Source organism: Leuciscus leuciscus (genome assembly GCF_965113295.1).
Source record: "Leuciscus leuciscus genome assembly, chromosome: 4".
NCBI lineage: Eukaryota > Metazoa > Chordata > Actinopteri > Cypriniformes > Leuciscidae > Leuciscus > Leuciscus leuciscus.
The window spans coordinates 8,571,167-8,596,268 of NC_138728.1; the positions used below are offsets into that span (position 1 = coordinate 8,571,167).

The 25,102-nt window shown below is 36.9% G+C and overlaps 2 protein-coding genes across 14 annotated transcripts in view; both read left to right on the forward strand.

Annotated features, from left to right (window-relative positions):
• Positions 1 to 16,771, forward strand: part of ccdc136b (coiled-coil domain containing 136b) — a 31,519-nt gene extending 14,748 nt beyond the window's left edge. The window contains exons 3-10 of one of the 2 annotated variants that reach the window (XR_014205074.1): positions 666 to 983; positions 1,176 to 1,250; positions 3,797 to 4,093; positions 7,418 to 7,535; positions 8,277 to 8,538; positions 9,202 to 9,336; positions 11,703 to 11,768; positions 13,581 to 16,771. Coding sequence is in view for 1 of the 2 variants with exons in the window: in XM_082166185.1 (XP_082022311.1) it covers positions 666 to 983; positions 1,176 to 1,250; positions 3,797 to 4,093; positions 7,418 to 7,535; positions 8,277 to 8,538; positions 9,202 to 9,336; positions 11,654 to 11,758 (1,310 nt within the window). In the remaining variant the exon portion in view is untranslated. Of the gene's footprint in view, positions 1 to 665; positions 984 to 1,175; positions 1,251 to 3,796; positions 4,094 to 7,417; positions 7,536 to 8,276; positions 8,539 to 9,201; positions 9,337 to 11,653; positions 11,769 to 13,580 lie in introns of both variants that reach the window. The other variant, XM_082166185.1, reaches the window with a different exon arrangement.
• A 1,813-nt stretch (positions 16,772 to 18,584) lies between these two features.
• The window catches only part of flncb (filamin C, gamma b (actin binding protein 280)), a 59,079-nt gene continuing 52,561 nt past the window's right edge, over positions 18,585 to 25,102 (forward strand). For 6 of the 12 annotated variants that reach the window (XM_082166208.1, XM_082166212.1, XM_082166219.1 and 3 more), the window contains exon 1: positions 18,585 to 19,432. In XM_082166208.1, coding sequence (XP_082022334.1) covers positions 19,054 to 19,432 — 379 coding nt within the window. In that variant the 5' untranslated portion in view covers positions 18,585 to 19,053. Of the gene's footprint in view, positions 19,433 to 23,432; positions 23,992 to 25,102 lie in introns of those variants that run through there. The other 6 variants (XM_082166218.1, XM_082166215.1, XM_082166216.1 and 3 more) reach the window with 3 other exon arrangements.

Below are 25,102 nucleotides of genomic sequence, written 5' to 3' on the forward strand. Positions count from 1 at the left end.
TTTACTAGATGAGCAAATCATTATTAGCGCAGAGAGGTTTTGGATTATTGTGGGTTCAGCACAAGGTAAACACAATCAACATAATTTTTGGCATAATGGTGATTACAAGAAGTTCTGGGTCACGTTGATTGAGGATCTTCCAATGGAAATCTGTAAATGTTTTACACACCCAATGTTTCAATAGTTATAACACAAGACGTGAACAATCTGTGTATATTAAGTAGATTTTAGTGTGAAAAAACAAACAAAAACACTGACTTATCTAATTTTACAAATTTGTCGCCATGACAATGTAATTCTGAAAAACCCTAAACGGTTGTAAAAATGTATTTAAACAGCTTTACAGCTGAAATAATACATGTTTTAACAAAAGTACTTTTGTAATATTAAAAGCTTCACATTTTTGCCTTTATATCCTTAAAAAATCTGCCCCATTCACTTCCATAGTAAGTGCCTCACTATAACCATGTTTGTATTATTATTTGTATTTAATTTAATATTTTTTTAATTTATTTAATCTGAGGAAAAATATACTGTGATACTGTTTATTCAACCGTCATATATATATATATGACTGTTGAATACAATTTAGAACGACCATTTAGAATCAAATATTACATATGATCAACTGATTAATTTATCATTGATTTCTATTTCTGTCTCAGACGATGTGTGTGACTTGAAAGTGGAGCGGCCGGGTATTGGCAGTGAAATGACGGCCAAAGAGCGAGGGTCACTGGAGGAGAATGAGGAGAGAGACCTGGAGGAGGTGGAGGCCGGAAATGGAGAGAAGGGGCAGGAGGATGAGCCGGAGAAGAAGGAGGTGAAGGAGGAGACAGCAGACGACGAGGAGGAGCGAAGAGGAGCGGATGAGGAAGATGAGCTGGAGGTGCTGAGGTCACAGGTGGTGCAGCTGCTTTTGGAGCTGGAGGAGACCAGAGAGGTGTCCCAACGACACGAGGAGAGCTACAACGAGCTGCAGGGTGCGTATGCTAATAAAAGCTGTTTTTAAGGTGTGACATCATCACCGGGAGTACCCTCTGAGCATGTCCAGCTGTCCGGCTGTTTCTCAAGTCATGTCTCTTGACACAAACATTCTTGGCTTGTTAATATTGTCAGATGCCAGAAATAAGTTATTTATTACTCATTTCCAATGTCATTCTTTGGCTTTCTAGGTCTTTTGGAGGAAGAGCGTCTGGCAAGCGCCCACCAGGCCGAGACCTTCACGAGACAGATCCAGAGACTTCAAGGTGAACAGAAACACACTTACAAACAGAAACAAATGTGTATTCATCTTTAAATGCAGTGCTAATAACTGCACTAATAACTGCAAATAAATAATATGAACTTAGAATATGACAGATAATAAAAATAGTTTTTTTTCAGTCATCAAGCAGCTTTAATATCCTCTTACATTTGACATATTGAATAATAGCTGTGTCCAATGCTAGTGAATAAACATTCTTGATTTATCTAGTTGTTTTATAGTTTTATCAAGACCACTGATGATTTGGAGAGGCCATTTACATATTCATGTTTTTGTACTGTGTTAAAAAATAGAAAACATTGGCAATGTTTGGAAATATAATACTCTTACAGACTTTTGTATGCGTTAAATACCCAAATAACATTAGACACAAGTCACAATAGACAGTATAGTACTTTATACCACAATGCAATGTGCTTGACTTGACCTTTCATGGTCTGAAAACAATTGACACGATCATGGATTCGTTTTTTTATTTTTATTTTTATCTTATTTAATTTTTTGTGTCATCTTATCTTATTTTATTTTTATTTTTTATTTATTGTGCAATTTTTAATCATGCAATCTTATTTCATTTCACATGCAATATTTATTTTTTTATTTAATTTAATTTTATTCATGTCATCTTATTTCATTTGTGTCATTTATTATATTTTATTTTATATTTTTGTGTTGCAGAAATGATAATTGGACACGTCACTCTAAATTTGACAGTGTAGCATACTACTGTTTAAAATGTTCCCATGTTCCCATGACATCCTGTTCCCATTTGTTTGGTCGACTGCTACTTGGGGTGCGAGTGTTTGAGCAGTGGAGAGATGGGAGAAGCAGAGGTGATGTAAATGTTGTTCTCTTCCCCAGTGACTCACTTTCACTCTCTCAGTGGCTGCGCTGTAATTAAATTAAATGAACTGTGAGGAGGCAAAGTAAACCAGCGTTTGCAGAAGTGCATGGGCTATGCCAAGATACCATCATGAGTAATGCAATCACAGATATGAATAACATAACAAACATCTGCCAGAATAAGATTCACACACTGTATAACGGAGAAACAGTTTTTCAGTTTGTTTTTTTCCTGTCCGTATTCCCGCCTTGCAAGAAAGAGACTGATTATAGTTTTTCAAAAAAGCCCCTGCAGACTAAAATTCATGCTTAATTGTGTGGTTAGTTTGAGAGGTTTTGACATTTTTTGCTACTCAACAACAAGACTTGCAGAGTGATTGCTGTAATGAGACGTGAAATGAAGGCATATTTTTCACTTCAGATGTCCTTGTTTTCCAGTGAAGTAGCTGATTATAGACCTCATATGGTCTTGGTGCCCTTAAAGGTGCTCTAAGCGATGTTGGGTGACGTCACTTCTTGTTGACATTTAAAGTATTGTCAAACAAAACGGAGGCTAGCTCGACCCTCCCTACTCCTCATCCCGTCCCCTCCCCCTACATCAGCATCTCAAAATTCAAGAGAATATAATTCTAACGTTTGTCGTTGTCAAGGACGTCTCTCCTCTAGCTAACGTCCCTCTTCATGCTTCTCTCTCCTCCACTCCCCACACCCCCCTTCATGTGCATGCGCACTAACCCCCCAACCCCCACCCCCAAATCATTCTTGTTGGTTATTGGCTGGAACACTGTTTGTTATGTTTCGTGGTCCAGGCTGGGCCAGTTTGTTTTTCTTGCCGTTTGTGGAGCCTGGTCTACAGAGACCGCGTGTTTTTACAGTGTGTTCAGGGGACAGGCAGCTAGACAAAAAAAATGTTCAGCCTAAAAAATGTGTGACATCGCTTAGAGCACCTTTAAGAGGTTCATATATAAATGTTACATGGATTTTAGTATTTGACAGCTCACACATATTCGGAAATAGCACAATACTCCTACTATATCTGCACGTATATACTATGTATGATGTGCATAGTATCCATACTTTCTGTATAAACTAAATATCTAGATGACCCACAATATAAAGTATTTTAATTAGCTTTAATTTCTATATTTTTAAACATAATGGTTATATAGTTTACTTATTTCTATATAGCAGTAATTTATTTTATTTTTTAGTAATTTTAGTACTTAAATTGGTTTATTTTAGTTAGTTGCCAAGGCAACATTTATCATTTTCGTTTGTTTAAATTTTTTTTCATCAATTATTTATATTTTATTTGATTTCAGCTTTATTTCAATTACCAAAAAATATTTTTTATAGTTTTAATTTTAGTTAACAATAAAAACACTGCAGGAGTTAAAGATAGTTTTACACAAATGTAGATTAGAAATAAATGTTATTTTATTCATTGTGTTTAAAAAAACAAACATTTCCAAGATAATAACTGGACACCACATGCTGAAATAAACATTCAATGTGGTGAGGCCATGTGACAACAATGTAGCACTGTTTAAAATGTGTTTTGTTGCATACTGCATACTGTTTCACTTACTATTGAAAAAAATTGTAAGCAGTATAAAAGGCAATATACTTTTTATAACCCAATTTTCAGTTGAAAAATGTTGTTCTGTCCCGACTTGTGACCCACAGGCCAGCTGCGCTCGGTGCAGGAGGAGCTGGACAGCCTTGAGGAGGAGAAGGCCAGCGAGCTGTGGGAGGCTCAAGAGGAGCTGCGTGTGGCGCAGGAGGAAGTGCAGGAGCTTCAGCAGGCGGCGGAGGAGGCGGCGGCCGAGCGGGAGAATGACATCGCCCTGCTGCAGGAGGAACTGTGCCGTGTGCGTGCCGAGTTGGAGCGTCTGCGCGGCACCACGCAGGAGTACGAGCTGGAGCTGACCACGCTGCGGGCCGAAATCAGCATGAAGAACCAGCGCAGGGCAGGAGGAGAAGGTCTGATTCCCACCACACTACAGCCTGAAACTATAGGGATATCTCTAAAAAGACCAGTTTATACCAGCTTCAAGTCTAGTTGATACTGGTTAGCGCTGGTTTGGTGCTGGTCTGGCTGGTGGATCAGCAAAATTAATTAGTGAAGCCTTGTTGGCCAGCATGAGCTTTCTGATGCAACTGGTTGGACAGGGATATTCTGTTAAAGTCAACATGAAACGGAAGTTGTGATAGTCTTTTCTTCACTATTGGCTTCTCAAACAAGAAAAAATGTAGGGCTGGACTTTATCCAGTCAATTGATTGGATTGTTGGTTCGTGTGATTGTGACAGGTTGTCCCGCACTCGTGATGAAAAATACTTAAATTAAACATTTAAATGCTTCCTTGAATATGAAGTGGTACATTAAAACTATTGGAAAAATGGAAAAATAAATTAAAACTATGTGGAAATAAATGATCAAATAAAGATAAAATACAATAAAATAAAGATAAAATAAAGCTGAAATAAAATATAAATGTTAGATGAAAAACTTGAACTTAAAATACTGTAAAGTGTAAAGGAAAATTAAAAATGTTGCCTTGAAGTACAATAAAACTAAAACTGAAATACTGAAACATAACTGAACAATTAATTAAAGCGATGTACGTAGAAATATATATAAAAAAATATAAAACTGAAAATATAAAAACAAAAGCAATTCAAAATATTAATAAAAACTATAATAGTATATAAATAATACTACAATAACACTAGGCTTAATAAACATACTAAATAATACCTTAATTAAAATGTTAAAACTCAATAAAACTTATATCTCAATATAAACATATTAGAAGTCAGACATGCAAAGTTAAATCTTCTGTTTTCACAACTCTATGGAGTCACTTTTTCCAGACCTCATCTGTGTTTTTGTGCATTAGCCAGCTGAGATTTCTCCAGCAAGACTTTTCTTTATATCACATAACCTCATTGCAGCTTTATAAATGGCAGATGCTGATAGCAAATAAACCCTGTTGTGTGATACAGACATTTTATCAACTTTCTTCCCCATTGCCTGATATGACACAGTGCTCTGATATTACCCAGTATGCATTGCCACTGACAAATGTGATTGTATTACAGGTTCTTTCAAGGTCTAAGTGTCTGTTTGACATTCTGACAGAGTGCAGGACCTCCGCTGAGCCCCATTTGTCCGGTGTTGATGTCTTTCTCTGCCTCTAAGGGCGCCGGGGCTGCTTTCTGCTCCCATGATGCTGTTAGAAGTTTACTATATTAAGATCTGAAATAAAAACAACATACCAGCGATTGCTGGTGGGGCCGTGGGGTTAGACGCGCTGATCGCAAAACAGTGTTGAACACGAACACATCAGAGCCTGTGATTGAGGCATTCATGTTAACTCTGATCTGAGGTCAGATGCAGCAGAGGCGAAGTTGTTTATCAGTACATGCGCTTCTGATGGTTATTTACACCACGTACACACTCAGGCCTGGCAGAGACAGAGTGCAGATGCGTGTGAGTTGTTTTTACAAGTGAGATTCCTTCTAGATTAGAGACTATGCTATCGGGGGTTGAACGTTGCACCATGGGGGATATGCAAGGCAAACATGACTCTTGATTGACAGGTCAGACTGCTGCAGAGGGAAGAGAGGGTGGAATTGGTTGTTTCCATGGAGACTAGTTACAGGGTTCAGTCAGTATGCATTTACAGCTGTCTGGTCAAATGTTCAATGTTTTCCTGCTATAGACATGTAGCCTTCCTATTGCTTGCAGTTTGGCCCTTAGGACAGTGATTATGTATGTTCCAAGTGTCATACTATTATACTACTGATAACCTATTTTTTATGTATTATGCAGCATGTATACTGGGTAAAGTAAACATTTTTAGGCATGGAATATCTTAATATATATATATATATATATATTTAAATGTGTAGTTTGCAAGCAGAGAACACTGCATGGACTACTGTATCCCACAATGCAATGCGCCCAACCTTCCATTTTAAGTGAAACAGAAGCAATATCAATCTCCTTCTTGAGTCACAATTTGATTGTACTGCTAAAAATGTAGACTCTTAAAAAATATATATGATGAAATATGCATGATGACTTAACTCCACTCACTTTAGTTGCTATTTAACAAAGGTCATGTGACAGCAATGGATTGTAGAAAATAATAGTTTGAACAGGTTATCATTATGTACATTAGCATTTTAATGTTTGGGGTCAGTAAAAATTTTTTCCTTAAATTAATACATTTATTCAGCAAGGACGCATTAAATGTAAAAAACATGGTTTCCACAAAAATATTAAGCAGCACAACTTCTTTCAACATTGATAATAATAATAAAAACAGCTACTTGTGCACCAAATCAGCATTAGAATGATTTCTGAAGGATCATGTGACACTGAAGACTGGAGTAAATTCAGCTTTGCCATCACAGAAAGAAACAACATTTTAAAATATATTCAAATAGAAAACATACTGTACTGCATACTGCAATAGAGAGCCTAAGTCCCTCCCCTTCCGGTGGACCACCATGGGACCTTATTTCGGAAAAATATTGTATGGTAGTCAATGGCGAGAGACAATGAATATATTTTGATCTCGTTTGAATTGTGCCCTGAATTACACATATGATGTTTGTCAATTTAAAAGATACATTTTAAAGTCAAGAAAGTCGCAGTTTAATGTAAACATGTAAAACTGTTGAGGTATAAGACTGTGGAAATATGTAATTACAAAGACTACAAACTCAAAAGGCGCACATGTGACGTCATACCTTTTCTCTCAATGAATGAAGCTAACTTTACTGAAGCGAACGTCTGTCATTTTTTCTATAGTCTTACGTTATAATCGTAACGTTACGCCGCCATGGAAGAACGAGATGAAACGCACTAAGGTGACAGCCATGTTGCGAGACATAGTGCGAGATGAGAGATGTAGTTCATTGAGCGATTTTCACATAAAACTAAATGTTACTCTTCTGTTTTATGACAAACTGTGACTTTCTTGACTTTCATAATTATCTTTTAAATTGACAAACATCATATGTGTAATTCAGGGCACAGTTCAGACGGAATAAAAAGATAAGTTGTCTCTCGCCATTGACTACCATAAATATTTTTTCCGAAATAAGGTCCCATGAGCCGGAAGCGGAGGGGAGGGACTTAGGCTCTCTATAAGTAGTATAAGTAGTATTGTAGTATTTCATTTTGAACATACATTTATAATTGCAGAAATAGTAAGAGTAGTATGCTAACATTCTGAATTCAGTGTTTCACCCCATTCTGCTTTGACATCTGTTCTCGTGTTGTAATGGGACAGGTGACATGGACCAACTGATTGAGGAGTGTCGCTCCTTGAAGGACGAGTGTCAGACTCTGAAGAATGGCAACATGCAGCTCTCTGAGAAACTGGAGATGCTGGAGCAGCAGCGAGCCAGGTGATTGGCCACAGGGCCTGTCAGTCACACACAAACAAGATAAATCAGCCAGTGAGCATCGCGAGCGGTCTCTGTTAATAAGGCTGGTGTGACCGATGAAGCATTCAGCCATAATCTGTCTCAATGGACACTCTCACTAAAACTATTTAGCAGCTATGAAAGTGTTTCGCAGCAACATGAAGCATTAATGACTGTGTATTTCATCTAATCCAAATACACTGGCTGTAAGATGAGCCACAGCTATTTTAAGACATCAAGATCTTATCTGATTTTTTTAAACTAATGCTTCTGTAAATATACAGTACTATCATGTTTTTCAAACTAGTGCTAGATGTTTCAGCTCAAAAGAATAAGTTCTCTCCGATGTGAGAACAGCTGATTATAAACATTTTAAAGTTTTGAAATTTTTTTATATCATAAGTTGTCTGATTTGAGTTCTGGCCAAATCTGGCCAAACACACACATTTCAGCACAACTATTTTTCTAATTTTCTAATTAATGGGATTTGTTTTATGTATTTTGATTTTGAATAAATAATTATGAAAATTATTTGATGATGAGTATGAGTACACACACACACATTCACACTCAGTCACAATATGAAGCTAATCTGAAAAAGTGCAGCAGGAGCTCACAAGTTCAAGTACTTTAGTAATAAATAAATAAAAATGCACCACCGCTTGTACATCTATCTATAATAAATGTCCTGAACGTTTCCTTGTCCCATTTCTATCCTGACAGCTCAGCTGATTCATGCCTGGCCCTGGAAGCAGAGCAGAACGATGGAGAAAATGACACAGAAAAGGAGGTGAAGGCTGAGGGATTTGTCCGCACATTGGAGGTAGAAGGTGGAAACTGGGTGGACGCTTACACCCAGAAGAACATCTCGTTTGAGGGGAAGCCCGTCACCCCGACAGGCAGGAGTGGAGGCTTCTCAGAGGTGTTTTCCCTCCGAGACCAGCTGAAACAGGCCGAGGAGAGAGCATCACAGGTCCAGAGAGAGGTACCATGCCCACTTGGCAAAATAACAGAAGCTTGAACTTTAGAGTGTGCATTTTCTATTTTAAACCTTATTGTATCACATTTAGTTAATGTTGTACATAATAACCACCTGTCAATTTTCACATTGCTGATGGATAAAATCAAGAATTGTGCTTTGTGAACAGTTTTCATGTTAAGAGTCTGGTCCAAAAAGAGACATTATATGTTCAATTTATATACATATATATATATATATATATACACACAGTACACATACACACACACACACAGTATATATCATTTGTGATGATATTATCTAATATTATTATTATTTATTTTTTATTTTTTTATTAATGACAAAAAATACTATAAAAAATATTTTCCACTCTCAGTATGGGGTAAATTTAGTCATGTCAGGTTGAGAATAAACCCATCTGTCGTGGTATTAATTTGTTATTTTACCTTCAGTGGTTCAACAGCATGACTGAAATATTGCTGAATATATCCTGACAGTGTGACAACAAAAATTTGATTCTTCTGTACACTATTGAATAATGAAATGATTCAAAGATTTTTAATTGACTTCTTTTTGCCACACAAGCTAAAACTCTCCCCTGCCACTGAATCTATTCACTTATCCTGTATTATTTGTTATTTCTCTATATCTCTCTCTTTCATCTTTCAGTGTGAGGGAATAAAAGGAGAGCTTGTGGAACTGCAGGGGCTGTACGAGAGCAGCCAGAGGGAGAGGGCGGAGCTAGAGGCGGAGCTACAGCGCTGCAGGGCGGAGCTTGATCGGCTGGCTGGGAGGAAGGCTCAGGTGAGGGGTCATAAAGGGGCATCAATCAAAACACACTACTTTCTTCCTAAAGGTTTTGGAATGTGTGGACTTCCCTGGGGAAAAAATGTGACCTCAAATAAATCACTGTACTGTACACATGCTGAAAACAAACAGACATTACTCACACAGCAAGTAGGGCGAGATATTATCAACAGAATGACACCATGACTCCATCGATCTACATGTTTGTCAGCGTTTGAAAATGCTCTGTACATGACTAACGTTTTGCATGTGGGGTCAACCACCGCTGAAGTGACCGTCTGTCCAACAGCAGCACCTGTCTTTCAAAGCGCATCCTGTCTAACTAAACCACTCCGCCATTTTCGGTCGAGTATGTATGTTTCACTTTGGGTTGCTTTTTGCCCTGTCACACACATTGATTCTGGGCTGCGTGTGTTTTCACATCTTGTGTTTGTCAAACCTCTAGCAGCTAATGTGTTTTGCTAGTTTTGTTGATCCACTGTAGCATATCAAGCTTTTTGTGTGTGTACAATGTGCACTGACATAGAGGTCTTTCTAACCCCTGTACTGTCTAACAACAAGGTCTTAGAACCCAAGCCACAGAAATCCTAATTAATTTAGATTTTTTTCCTATCAAAGAGTCTGTCCAGTCTGAGTACCGTGTCCCATGTCAATCATCCGTCCTCCATGGTTGTACTTTAATTGTGTGGTTAACCCCTCACTCACACTGTTCTGCCGCCTTCGAATGGAGCTCTGTCAACAGAATCTGTCACATTTTAGCGAATATCAAAATCACAGCTTCCAGAAAAAAAAAAAATCCCATTTAGTTTAATCATTCAGAAAAATCACTGAATCAGAAATCATGCAAGTTAGCAACCACATAAAGCATTTTGAATGACGTAATGAGTCAGTCGTCCTTTATTCTCAAACTACTTTAATATGTGCACATATTTTGACATTTTGCAATAAATATTTTTTTTGCTGGAAAATAATTTTTATATCCTAAATGACTAAAAGTCAATCGTTTTATATGATGCACCGACATTTCAGCAGCTGGAAATATTTGTCTGAAAAAGCAAAAATACCCCGGTACAGTAAACGCTTCCATGATAATGCATTTTAACTGTGTCAGCGTATATCTATTCATGTCAGCAGTGTGAACACACTTCACCGGGACAAAAATTATGCTAGACTACTAATATGTCAAATTTGTTCAGTTGAACAACTGATAAGCATCTTTTGGCAGATTTATCACATGTGAACACAACACCCTAAACAGCATACCGAGTTTAGTAACCCAATTGACTTCATTTAATAACCAAAAACGTTTTTGGTTTTCGTTTTTGGCAATGGAAATTTTACACTTGATTTCGGTAAAAAATCACTTTCTGTGTTTTATATTATAATAATTTGATTACAATTTGTGATGCTTTATGGTATGCGTGGTTCGTTCCCTCTATAAGAGTAAACACAGTCCTACACCTTTCTCTTTTTTTGTATTGTATTGTTTTGTATTGGTTGTTCTGTCCTTCCCTTTGCAAAAAACACTTACAATATAAGACTATGGGGGAAAAGTACAACACTTTCTCCCAACTTGTCTTTACAAGCTGAAGGATGAATCCAAATTTTTTTCCATGGTGTTCAACAACATACCTCAGATGCTGTTGACAGATTTATCCCGGTACTCTGGTTTAATAGAGAGGGCTGGCTGTGCAGTGTGGGCAAGGATCTTTAAATGCCAAGATGGCAACCTTGGCTCTGTGTTCATCAGCCGGAGGGTCAAAACGAGCACAAGGTTTCCATTTTGTGTTTAACCATCTTTGCTGTGTATCTAATCTCGGTGTATTTTCCTGTCTCCCTGCTCCCCCGTGGTCCTTCATTGCTTCGTTCTGTTGCTTTCTGACCACTGAACGCCTACATAAACATACCATAAACACCCATATGCTCACAACACACACTGCACTATATCAAATTCCAAACAAATTTGATGATTCCTGATAAACTGCTGGCATCTATCTATCTATCTATCTATCTATCTATCTATCTATCTATCTATCTATCTATCTATCTATCTATCTATCTATCTATCTATCTATCTGGTTGTTTTCTCCCTTTCATCCTCACACTCTTCATTCTTTCTCTCTGTATTACTTTTATTTGATTTTATTTGATTGTTTTCCATGTTTTATTTACCTGTAATTTCACATGTGCACAAACCTCCCATGTGTAATCATTTTCTTTATTTTGAGTGTGTCATTTTTTTTCTTTTGTTTCTCTCACCACCTCTTCCTCCTCTTCTCCTCTCCATCCCTGCACCCCCTGTGTTTTTCCTCAGAGCTCCACTCCTTCGTCTGAGTGCCCTATTCTCTCCATACCCTTCATAGGAATGGTTGTAATAATGGGCCTGATATGGTGCTGCTGGAAGGAGCTCTTGTCCTAAAGGGGGAAAGGTATGGCTTTGCCTTTTCTTTCTCTAAGAGTCCAGAGATGAGCCTTTTTGTCCCTCCTGTATTGTGAAACTCATCTTTATCCTGGTCAAAATATCACTTTTTATAAGCCCTAATTAATGGTCATAACTGTCATGCTAAACAAGCCTGTTTGCCCATTGGACACAGTGCCTGATTCTTTACGAGGGCCTTTTATGGATGTGCACATTGTTTCACAACCGTAGTTTTCCATTTAACTAGTCTGAAAGGAAAACTAGCGTTTAAGTGGACATGTAAATCTCAACTTTGCAGGACAAAACTTATTTCTGAACAAAGTGGATTGAGTTAGTTAAACACTTTTTCAATAGTATGTATTAGTCTTAGACTTATAGAGCAAAAATAGAGCAATTCCTGTAAACAGAAGATTATTTTTTTTCTATTTCTCAAACATCTTTACTGGCAGAAAATGATATTATCCAGTTGCATTGATTCTTTACTGAAAACAGGTTTCCTAAACACTTCCCTAAACACATTTACAACTCTCTTTAGGATGGAGTATGTTAAAAAACGGATCAGTTCTTTGAGCAAAATGAATCCTAGAAAATTGCATAAAAACATCCTGCACCCAAAGGAAATTGACATGATTCTTAGAACATTGCCAAATTAGTGTGCTTTTGCAGTAGAGTCGAATTTTTGCATCATAGACACACTGCATTTCTTATGTTTTTGGCACCATCAAAAATCAGATCGCATGAAGTCATATTCAGGCATCCTCTGAGATTTACGAGCGTTATTATCCCAGCCAAACGCATGACACACCTCTGATTTCAACAGTTCTGCTGCCCAGCAGGACCGACCGAAGCCACACGCACACACACGCACACAGTTCCTTGATTCCGCTGGACAGTCATGTGGTTTCCACTGCCAATTTCACAACGCCAGATGGAGAGAGAGCAATAGAGAATGTAAAAGAGAACATGTGTGACAGTGATTGGAGTATTTACTGGGTCATTGCTCTTGGCTTTGTATCTCTCTCCACATTTCTGGATGGGTATATTTAGCTCTCATATCCAGCGCTATAACAGAAGATGACTAGGAGTAAACAACGAGTCCTCAGAAGGTTCATTAAAACCAGATCAGTTCTGTGGCCTCAGTCACTTGAATTCTAGCCAGAGAAAGATTGTGTCCCGGCTCTGGTTTGTGCAGTTTCATCGACATTGGTGAGTGTTTTGCTTTTGGTGAACGCCTAGATGAGAAATGTCTAGAACACCAAAGATGTTGGAGAAAAAATAAATGGATTTTAAAGTTAAAGAAAGTTGGAAGAGAAGGATTTGAATTGTGATTTAATTTTAAATGTGTATATAATAATACAAAATGGATACCATATCGTTTATTAGCCAATATTTTTTTTTTTACTTAGACATATATATTATTTTTTATATATTATAAAATTATAATATAATTTTTATAATTTTATTGTATGTTTTATAATTTTATTTAATGTGTATATAAAAAATATAAAATTTATATTATCATTAATTAAAATATATAATTTTTAATTGTCTTATTTTTTTTATTCAATGTTTTATATATATAATATATTCATATCAAATCTAATCATATCAAATCCAAATTATGTCATTAAAATATCAAAATATATATGGTCAATAACCGTTAAATGGCCAAAATAAAAATTTTATACTACAATTATAATAATATTAAAGAAGAATAATTAAGAGTAATGAAGAATCGTAGGACAAAAATATCAACTATTTAAATATGACCTCTCTTGACCTTTACCCTCTGATGTCATTCTTTTCTTCTCACTGACCTCAGGATAACGAGGGAGACTGGAACCTGGTGATGCTTGTTGCTGTGGCCGCAGCAGCAGTTCTACTCATTCCCAGTTTCACCAGAGCTCTGGCCTGAGGGCTGGACAGGAAGTGACCTCATCATCTCACACTCTGCCCATGGTACACAACTCTATCGCCCCGACCACATTTAACCACCAATGTGACCTGCAAACCATTACGCACCTGGGTCACACGGGAACACAACTTGATGCTTTTTGATGTGCATTGTGATGCTGGTTGTTTGCCGCCTCAACTGCTTTGCTCTGCTTTTGTAGACAGTCATATCCGTTTCGACCAGTAGTGCTACAGACACTGATGCCATGCCGTGGGTATTTAAAAGGTCAGAATGGAGGAGCTTCTGATTGGTCTAGCTCCCCGCTTTCCATTTCATGAGTTGTTTTCTTTCCTTAACGGACAATCGCAAAGGTCCTCTCGAAACAATTTGCCTTATCACTTTTAGATAGAACATTTGCACAATTTACCTCTTTTTTGGCTATCAAAAACAAACAGATCTCTTGGGGACTGAAGAGGATGCCGCCCTTCATCAACAACGCTATGGATGCTGCATATTGCTTTGTGCTTCATTGCTTTTTGATTAGGTAGAAGCATGCAGTATTTATTTAATCTTCCTGGATCTTCCCATTATGTACTGAAGTCTCAGTACTTTCAGAATGGTTTATGTTTAGATTCAATAACTGAGAACTTCTTTCACTTTCATCCATAGCATGTTTATAACTCTGTAGGTACAGTACTTATCTATATGCTCATTTTTACATTAATTTTGGTTAAAAAAAAGGTGAGTTAAGGCTATTCCAACAGGTAAACATACTTATTTTAAACTTTCCACAGATATTTTTGTATCTGAATTGTTTATTCCAACACATGAAATGTATAGATTGATTTTGTGAGTGTAGATTGATGTATGATGCTAAAGAGTGATAGATATTTTTATACAAGCGTTCACTAATCACTAAAACGACACTAAAAGAACTCTGAAATGAGTGTAATTAACAAGCACATATCTACTGTAATTCCACTGATGTTGCATTGATGATTAAGTCGCAGATATTATATTTTCAAAGTGTCAGCAGGGAAACACAGTCCTACTGTTAAAATAATGTAGCAAAATATTTTAAAAAAGCAAAATAAGACCTTTAAAAATGTGTTGTAGTCTGTAAATCTACCCAAATCATGGCAATCATTTAGCATATTGTTGGGCCTATGCAGTTCATGCTGATATTAATACATTTTAACGTTTGACATATTTTTAAATGTCATGTTTTAAAAAGCTATTTTAATAGCATGTTTGATGGCCACTTAATGTGTAATGTGAAAACCAGTTGAGAACTACTGTCATAATCTCTTATAGAAAACCACAACGTAGACGTTTCTTACAATGCAATTCAATCTGTAGCATAAATCCATAGCATGAATATTATTATCTAGCTAATAAAAATGCTAGAAGCGGAAACTTCCATTACTGCCTTTCACCAAAAAAAGTAACGACGATAAGAAACTTGTCTTAAATAATGTATGTTTAACTAAAGAAGTTTGAAAGAGACAAATACATACTTAAATGTAGCTTTTTACATCAGAAGTCACAATTTTGAGGTCTTTGTGTGGATGCGGACTATTATAAACGTACCCTCCTGTAGGAAGATTAATATTACTGCCACTAAACTCATATCCATCATGAAAGATTCTGGGTAAGAGCCTTGAGGTACTATTGTTATGAACAGAATCTATTACTTTAAACTTACTGTTTCTATTACTATAATCGTTTCTGGTATACACACAGGTTGTCTTTTTTGTCTAATTTTTTAACAGCACAAAGTATCAAAGTGACTAAACAATAGTAGACATAGACGGTTGACTAGCGTTGTCGCAGTGGTCTTCGTAGTGTGGTTTTAAGACTTGGCGTTAGCTGTTGCCGAGTCTCAGTGTTTCGGAATATTTACAGTATCCCAAGGTCATTCCAGTGCCGTTTTCTGCTACCCCGTTGATAGACTCAGAACTCAGTGGTAGCACAACTGAATGTTCAATGTATAAATGGTCAGCTGACTTTCTATAAGAGTGCATGCTACACAGTGACTTGTCTTTGAAATAAACTTGCTATTTGTCCTGCCCTGCATTGGATAGTTTGTTACTTTGATGAAATGGAATATGAATTTTTCATTATTTTACATCAAAACAAAATTCACACACTTCCACTCAGCACTTGTAAATGATGTAATATGTACAAATTGTGCATTTGCATGTCCGTGCCAGTAGATTCTGCATGTTGAGTGATAGAAACCAGTTGTAGATTTTAGCTCCCGTCACAATTTTGTTCTAGTAGACGTCGCATGCATTGTCCAAATCTGCAACTTAACTGATTTTTTGTGTGTGTGTGTGTGTGTGTTGAATATGATGACCATTGTCATTTATGTTCTCTTCTAAAATATTTCTTTATCTGTTATCGTATGATTTAAAATTGTAGCAAAACTTTTTGGAAAGCCCAGTTTTTGGTTATAATTTATTTTACAGTACGTGCACTTTCAATGTACTTACAGTGTACTTGCCCAGAAAGTACTGAGTAGTGTAAGGTACAGTAACCTCATGGGTTAAGGTTAGGTTTAGGGGTGTGTTCAGGGTTAGTACCTAGTTATTACTGTAGTCATTACTACAATAAGTACATAGTATGTACATGGACTGTAAAATAAAGTGCTATCTAGTTTTTCTCTAAATGGACCTTATTACGAAATATTATATGAAGCGATTCACTTTATCAATGAATCTTGAATGTCATTTTATCTCTATTTTAAGTCCATACTGTACATTTCCACTCCAGTTCTCTCTTCTGTTCCATTTATCTTCTATTTAAAGTCTTTTAATTGTTGAGAGAATTGCAAGTTGTACAGACCAACAAAATCGTTTGTAAATGTGCTTTAATGGATGCTGATGGGTGGTAAATGTATGGAAATGCCAGTATGTGGCGATGCTGCTGCTTGTCTGTATGTGGTTGTGTAATTGTAACTACAGTGTCTTTGATATGTTTACATGTTGTCCTGCCTTAACAGGCATTTATTTAAACATTAATAATAATAATGATATTTGAAGTATTTTGGTAACCATGTATATTTTGTAAATGAACAGGAACAAATAAAGTAGTTTGTCCAGAGCATCCTGATTTAATATATGTGCTCGTTTATTCTTGTCAGATCAGAGCTTGTTTTTCTTTCAGCCTGTTGTTGAATCATAAGGTGAGCTGACATCCATAGCTTTCACCAAATGATAAACAGATGTCCCCGTTCATTCCTCTGACCTTCACATTTGTATTATTTGTCGGTTCACATCGAAGCGTGCTGAGGTTCTGAGTCATGGCTGTGACTTCATTGTGAGTGTATGAACCTCTTCTATTCCTGGGTTTTGTGTGTCAGTCTGTGGAAAAGGTTGCTTTTCTTTTGGACACTTCTGAATTAATGTCTTTGCGTATTACACATGTCCACGGGGGTCCTTCTTTTCCAGTAATAGTGAACCATATGCCTGTATATGGTTTAGTCACCGTTCGCCACTGGAGCAAACACTCTGAATTATAATAACTCATTCTGTATTACTGTTACACATTCACTGTATACGTTTCAGTGCAGACCCGGGATCTCGCAGTTTGTTATTGAAATGAATTCAGTCCTGCGACTACTCTATAGCATAACTTTTTATTAAATGTTTGTAATATTAGAGAGAGAGTTTGTGTGTAACATGTCGACTGATACAAGCTTCCAGGTTGTGACATCTGACAGCACTGGGACCCGAGGTCATGAAATGGTTTGTAAGCAGTTTTTTGGGGTTTGAATCATCATTGTTTACATGACGCTTACATGATATGGCCATATCTCTGTAAAAACAAGGTTTAAATGGCACAAACAGTAAACTAGCCCCAGTCTACCCTTTTATAATCTCACAATCCATAGCCTCTAGAATTTATATTATCAGAATATATATGATTTATCATAATGTTTTCCTCAGAATATATGATCTATCAACTGTTTTCCTCATGGGCACTGATATTTTGTCCCCACAATGTCAAAAGTTTCAGGTTTTACTATCCTTTGGGGATATGTTATGATAAGAATGTAGGGAATACCTGGAACACACACACACACACACACACACACACACACACACTGTATAGCATCTAACATAACGTTTGTAAATATATAATATATACATACACACACACACACACACAGTATATATATATATCCTAGTATATATATATATCCTAGTTAAACTTATGAGTTACCTTAATTTTTATTTAACAAGGTATTATGTAAGTTAGCCTACTTATTTGAACAATGTGCTCTGTATCTGTTATTGGCTAATACAATTTTTTAACATTCACATTTTTATGCATTTTTCACAAGTCATTATGCTGACTTTTTTCTTTTTTTTACGTATATTAGAGCCTATGCCAACTATCAGTTTAATAGGCCTATACAGTAAGGAACTGTAAATGAAGTAAGTTACTGTAAGTAACATGAACAGTTAACAATATCTCCACTACAACTAATTTTAACAAAACTATTTTACAGTGTAGGCTATGACTTCATTGACCGGAATAGAGTTTTGTCAGTTGGGGGCCATAATATTGTTTATTAATAAACTTTCGAAGGCTACTGTTTATTATTTATTAATACATAGTCTGTCATGCCTTTTCTTCAGTAGCCTATTTAGCACACTCTGTTAAAATATCTCACAGACTTAATTATGCTGTCAGTTGCTTTTTCCAGCCCCAATTGTTAAAAGAGAGCCCAAGTTTTACAACAAGCGCAACTCCAGCCCCCCAGTGCCCAATTTGGGGTTCCTAAAAATAGAAATGACAGTCGCAACTGTCGCGGCGCTCGGGGTCTGTCCAATCCCCTTCCCCGCCGCGCGCTTCGCCCAATCGGGCGCCGGTCTCACTATCTCGGTCAGATTAGAGAATCACCCATCGCGCTGTTGTATATGGTCATGATGACAGCAGCATACCAGGAGATCCTGCAGACTGACGTGTGAGCCCTGCCGGAGGGGTCTCAGATTTTTAAAGCGCCTCATGCTTCATTTAACCATTCAAGTATATACGAAGCCGCGTCTCTTTTCCCGTCTTTCCTTTTATTTCAGAAAAGTTTCATGTAAATCAAGCAGGAACGAACTTTCTTAAACGGCGGTCTAAAAAAAAGTGGCGCCTGGAAGAATTTAAAACTTAACGGATATAGCGGAAATTAATTCGCTCTGCACTCGTTCGTCCTTAAAAAGTGTTTCGAAGCTGGTTCCTGTCCGACAAATAGTCCTATCTTTTTCGCAAGCGCTCCCAACTTTCTTCTGTTTTCTTTTCTTTTCTTTCCCCCCCCCTTTCCCACTCCCCCTCGCGCTGCAAAAGTCTAACAGATTGTCGAATAACGTTAAGAGGGGGGCACGAGAACATCGGGAAAAAAACCATGATGAGCAATAATACATACTACGACCAGCAGCTGCCGCCGCAGTATTACCAGGGCACCGACAACGGCGAGGACGGAGACGAGGAGATGCCGGCCACGGAGAAGGACCTGGCGGAGGATGCGCCCTGGAAGAAGATCCAGCAGAACACCTTCACCAGGTGGTGCAACGAACACCTGAAATGCGTCAACAAAAAGATCAACGACCTGCAGAAGGACCTGAGCGACGGGCTCAAGCTTATCGGGCTCCTGGAAGTTCTCAGCCAGAAGAAAATGTACAGAAAGTACCACGCCAGACCCAATTTCAGGCAGATGAAGCTGGAGAATGTGTCGGTCGCGCTGGAGTTTCTAGAGAGGGAACACATCAGACTAGTTTCTATAGGTAAGTGCTGTTTCGTTGCGTAGCTATACATTTGCACTCGACGCGGTGGATTCGGTGAGATTTTATGAAAGTAAAAGTTGTTTAAAACAAAATACCAAAAAAAGTTTTGCTATGTGTAAATATTTAATTAAGTGACTAGCAATGACTATTTATGCTGTGGTAATGTTATCATAACGGGACGCGCTCGAGCTGCGAACTGTTGCTATGGTTACCTCATCAGTTGAAGTTCTTGCTGTATGACTAACTTGTAATCTAACTTTTTTTCGCTTGTGAAACGTTGTATCAAAATCTTGAAATGAATACTTAAGTATGTGTATAACGAAAGCCTCCTCAACCGCTTGTTTTGACTCGAGCCTTAATTAAAGTTGTCAGACCACACAAACTACCCATAATTAGCCTGGTCATATGGGGTTTTGTTTCCATTTTAACTGTAAATATTGATTCTCATTTGTTAAAATTCCATTCATTATCATTTTGGAAGCACTAAAGTATTATTAGATTGTCCACACTTATATATTTTTTTAAACAAGAGATCAAACAGATGTCCCTGAAGAAAATGTCAATGATTTTTTTGCCTTTGTGTAATAGCCTAATTTGCACATTGAAGACACTTTATAATACGTTTCATTAATAAATATTAGGGAAATATAAAGTTGAACAGATTAGTATAGTAGCCTACTTGTACATTCAAATAGAAAATATGAATAATTTAGGCCTATTATGATATTTCTTTGTATGTAGCCTACATTCAATGTGATTAGTATAATGCAATTATATGATGTTACACAATGTTAACGTTATACATCAGAGTAACAACAATAATGTTTCAAACAATCAGATCAGATGATGCTGATAATCTCAAATTGTCAGATGAATTAGCCTGGCTGATATATTGTTTAATTTATAGATACAATTGTCAATTTGATTCTTTGATGATTTCTGTGATCGGACATCCAGATCTTTGAACAGCACTTTACTTACTTCCTAATGTTATACTCCTTTGGAGCAGAGTCCCAAACCCAGATTAGGAGCAATGTTAGTATGGATTTGTGGATCTGCCTCATTTGGAAAAGACAAAAAGACAAAAAATTATCATTGATTAGAATGTTTCCTTCATGTGTGAAATATGCGTTAAGAAGGTGTTATTTTTATTGCATTTATTGCATAAGTGTCTCTGTATTTAGAGATATTCCAGTCATTTTAGTGGTAGACTGACAGTCTGATACGAAACTACGGCATCAACATCACTTCTGTAAATGCGGCTGATTTGGGAGAACTCTCATATGACAATATCCACACTAGAATTCATTATGTTTTATCATAATGCACCAAATATCAAACATATTAGTAAAAAGCATGATAGCTGTTTCTAGATCATCTTGGCTTCTCTTATAGAAATGACCCTGGGATCTGTTCCTGGGTCAGTGTTGGTGTTTCTGCAGTGGGAAAAGATCTAGATTGTTCTGGTGTCTAATGGTGGGTGTCGGGGCCTGGGAACATTGCATTCTTTCAAAATAACTGGTCATACTGTACAACAGAAAAGGACAATGTTCATTCCTAGTATTGTGGAGCTGGTATGTTTATAATAAAGACTTGATTTCACCAGTGACAGAGACTGAATGATAGTGGCTTTTATTTGAAAGGACTTGACTGCAGATGTGGCCATCTTGTTAGGTTTGGGGGAAGGAGCCAACAGTCTCACACGCTGACACACAACAGCAGTGCTTTCAGCCCGTCTGTCATTGGCAATGAGATGGATCTTTCCAGAATGGCACCTGCCTCTCAGAACCCTCCTTACGCAAGGGTGTAGGGTGAAAGAGGTGCAGGAAAAACTCTTGCACTCTCGTCCAAGAAAGTGTGTGTGTGTGTGTGTGTGTGTGTGAACCTTGTCACATGGGGTTGGCCTGCTGCCTCTACAGGAAATACCACTCACCTCATTTCGCTATGCACTCACTCACTCATGCAGATGTGTGAGAATATATAGATTTTAGTGCTGTCAAATCGATATATATATATATATATATATATATATATATATATATATATATATATATATATATATACACACACACGTACGTATATATTATATATTTACAAACTGTTATGTTAGATGCGACTAATCCCGATTATTTGATTTGACAGCACTAATAGATTTACATACATATATGCAAATGTTATGTTATATACTTTTTATGGAATAAAAATTAGATGGTAGAAAATATTATATTTCAATGCTTTTATGTTTCAGGGGAATGCAATAGTTTTGCAAGATAATGCAAATGTTGTAGGAGAGAACACAAAGTTTCTCGGGAGGAACACAATACTTTTTGTGACTGAAAGCTAAACGCAAAATCATTGAAATATAATTTTTCCTCTCGTCCCCCCCCCCCCCCCCCCCCCCCCCCCCATCATGTCCCCACAGCGGCTCCGTAAAATACAGCTGCACCTGATCAGTGATCTTTCCATATGAGAAATACAATATAGTATTGTTGAAACATAAAATAATGCTGATCTAGGAGTTTTGGGTGTAAGTGCTGATGTCTCTGGGACAGGGATCTTCAGCGTTTAGCCTCTGAGTGAGTGATTGATAGATAGACAGCTGCGCTCTGGGGTCCATCAGTAACAGGTGCTTTAAATAGTCCTACAGGCCCAGAAGAAAGTCGGGACAGAGGGGGTTGCTGGACGTCATTCGGATAGTAGCCTAATCGAAAGAAAGAGTGAGTCATGGGATAGTTGATGAGCACATGTTTGACAAAACTTATTGGAATGAGTGTCCCCCCTTTCTCTCCCTTTTCTTGCTTAACTTCAGCTGTCAGATTTTCCCAGGCTCGGCAAAAAATATGATTAATAGTTATTTTTAGCAATGTTTTTTGGGCAGTTAAATCATATTTTATCTGCATAATATTTGCTTTTAAAGCCCTAAAATAAAGATAATTTAATTTATTAGATATTATCCTGTTGTTGTAGATGAGTAAATCTTAGGCATTCCAATTTAATTGTTTTATTTCCATATGATTAAATATTAGCCTGTCACTGGCCCACAATCGAGTTTGGTATTTATGTTGTTCTCTATTTTTAAGATGGCTTGTGAGTTTAAAAAAAAAAATTGAACACATAAATGAGAGGCTGACAATTTTAATGTATATTTATATTATATATGAATTATTAATTAATTAATAATTTTATTTTTGAACTTAGTATTGATTTTTTTTATTATTTTTTTTATTTAGTAGTAGTATTATTAGTAGTATTGTTATTGTTACTTATTGTATATTAACATTTTCCTCTTTGCAATTTTAACAAAATGTTGTCTTTAGCAGTGACAATGTAGCTCCCCTCTCTCTCTCTCTCTCTCTCTCTCTCTCTCTCTCTCTCTCTCTGAAGTAAGTGTGCTGAAAGGGAGTCCCTAATGACATATGCTGTATCCCCAAAGGGGAAATTTCCTTTGATTAAAAGTTAAGTTGTCGTAGCATGTTTCCCTGAAGTGCTATGGTGTCTTTATCAGCACAGTGAGTTATTTTTGCCAAAGTCATGCTCTGTTTCTCTGTATGTAACACTTTCCTGGCTCATTAAGCAGATCTTTCCTCTGCTGCTCTTCACTGAGAAGTAGCAGTGGGTTTTATCCATTTCACCCCTCTTGTTCACCTCTGACATTGTTTCTGGTGAATGTTGTGTTATAACTTTTGCTAGGCTTATCTCCAGCTTCAGCTCTGTGTAATCTTTGGCCAGAAGAAGGATTTCCATCCAAAATATATGAGAGTCAGGCACGATAGAAATGACTAGGGCTTTCTTTTTATGAACAACAACAAGAAGTCTTTCTGACCCCCTTCTTGTGTCCTCCTGCTTTCCGCGTATAACAGCATCTTTAATTGTTACCATGTGTCAAAGGCTAGTCAGTCCACTGGAATGTTCAAGCAAGGCCAGTGAACACCCCTACACACACACACACACACACTCCCTCCAGAGATTTGACATGGGCCGCTGTGGTGCTTTCTCCAATGTGTCCCACTCGGTTTATTAATATCTCTGGTGAAGAAAGCCTAAAATGTGGTGTTTCTACCGTTACATACAGGTGCATCCTGGGTAGGCGGATATCAGGCGTGCGTGTGTGAAACGGTTGTGCAACAGCTTATAACTCCTTTGTTCGTGTGTGGGAAACTCGACATACAGTGTTAAACAAGTACAACAGGCCAGTATTTATTTCTTATTGGTTGTATTTGGATTATTAATTACCAAGGCATTTTGAGGTTAAACAGTTTATTAGAGAATTATCTTATAAGAGTTTTCTGTATTTTAAAACCATTGGATTCTGATGCTGCAATGATTGAATTCGGTTCATGACAGTAAAAGGCCTCACGGTATCTGCAAGGGCTTATTCGGGATATCGCTTGACACTCACTGTGGATTCTTCTGTTACTGTATAAATCCAACACCATCTTCAGACTCCAGGATCATGTGGGAGATCAGAGAATGATGGAAAGCAGACGAGGGGAAAAAGGGCGAGTCGCTTTTGATTATGAATGTGGTGCTGGAAGGCTAAACGGGACTTCATCTCTGCTGTAAGTGATATCTGAGCCTCTCCAATGTTTTCAGCTGCTCACAGTGGGGTTTGGATAGAGTTACACATTGTAGAACATGCTCATTTGTTTTAGTGCACGTCTGCAATCCAGAATTGACTGGTTGCTTTCCTTAAAAAGATTTCACAAAAAAATGAAAATCCTGTCATCGTTTAATCTCCCTCTTGTTGTTCTAAAACTGTATGACTCATTCACCAAACACCAAAAATGTGTGTGAAAAGATGTAAGGGTGATAGATATGTGAGCTTTAATAACAAAACAAGATGTTTTGGACCCCATTGACTTTCTTTGTATGGGCAAAGAAACAGTTCATAAACATTCTAAAAAAAAAGTGTATTCCACAAAAGAAAATGTCATAGAGGTTTGGAATAACACGAGGATGAGTAAATGATGACAGAATTAATTTTTTTAGGTGAACTATCCCTCTAACATGTTATGTACAAGTTTGGTGTGAGATTTTGTTTGAAAGAAATTAATACTTTTATTAAGGATGATTTAAATTAAATTCAAAATTTTGAATAAATTATTTAAATTGTTATATATAAAAAATATTTATAATAAATCCTGTTCTTACAAACTCTCAATTCAACAAAGAAACTTGGAAAAACATGTATCACAATTTCCACACAAATATTTAGCAGCACAGATCATTTCAATATTGATAATAATAAGAAATGTTTATTGAGCAGTATCAATGATTTCTGAAGGATCATGTGACACCGAAGACTGTAATGATGCTGAAAATCCAGCCTTGACGTCACTAGAATAAATTATATTTTAAAATATATTGCCATAGAAAAGTTATTTTAAATTGTAATAATATTTCACAACTGTTTTTACTGTATTTTCGATAAATGCAGCTTTGGTGAGGTTCAGAGACTCGCAAAAACATAAAAAAAATCTCACCAACCCCAAACTTTTGAATGACAGTGTAAGTATGCTAATTATTTGAAATACAGATAGAAAAATATATTTAAGTAATTACCAAATTAAGGATAAATCTATGGAAACAATATACGCATATACAGGAGCGACAGAGATGTGAATCAGTCTTTAGAGATGCACATCTCTGTCACTCTATCTCTACGGTAGC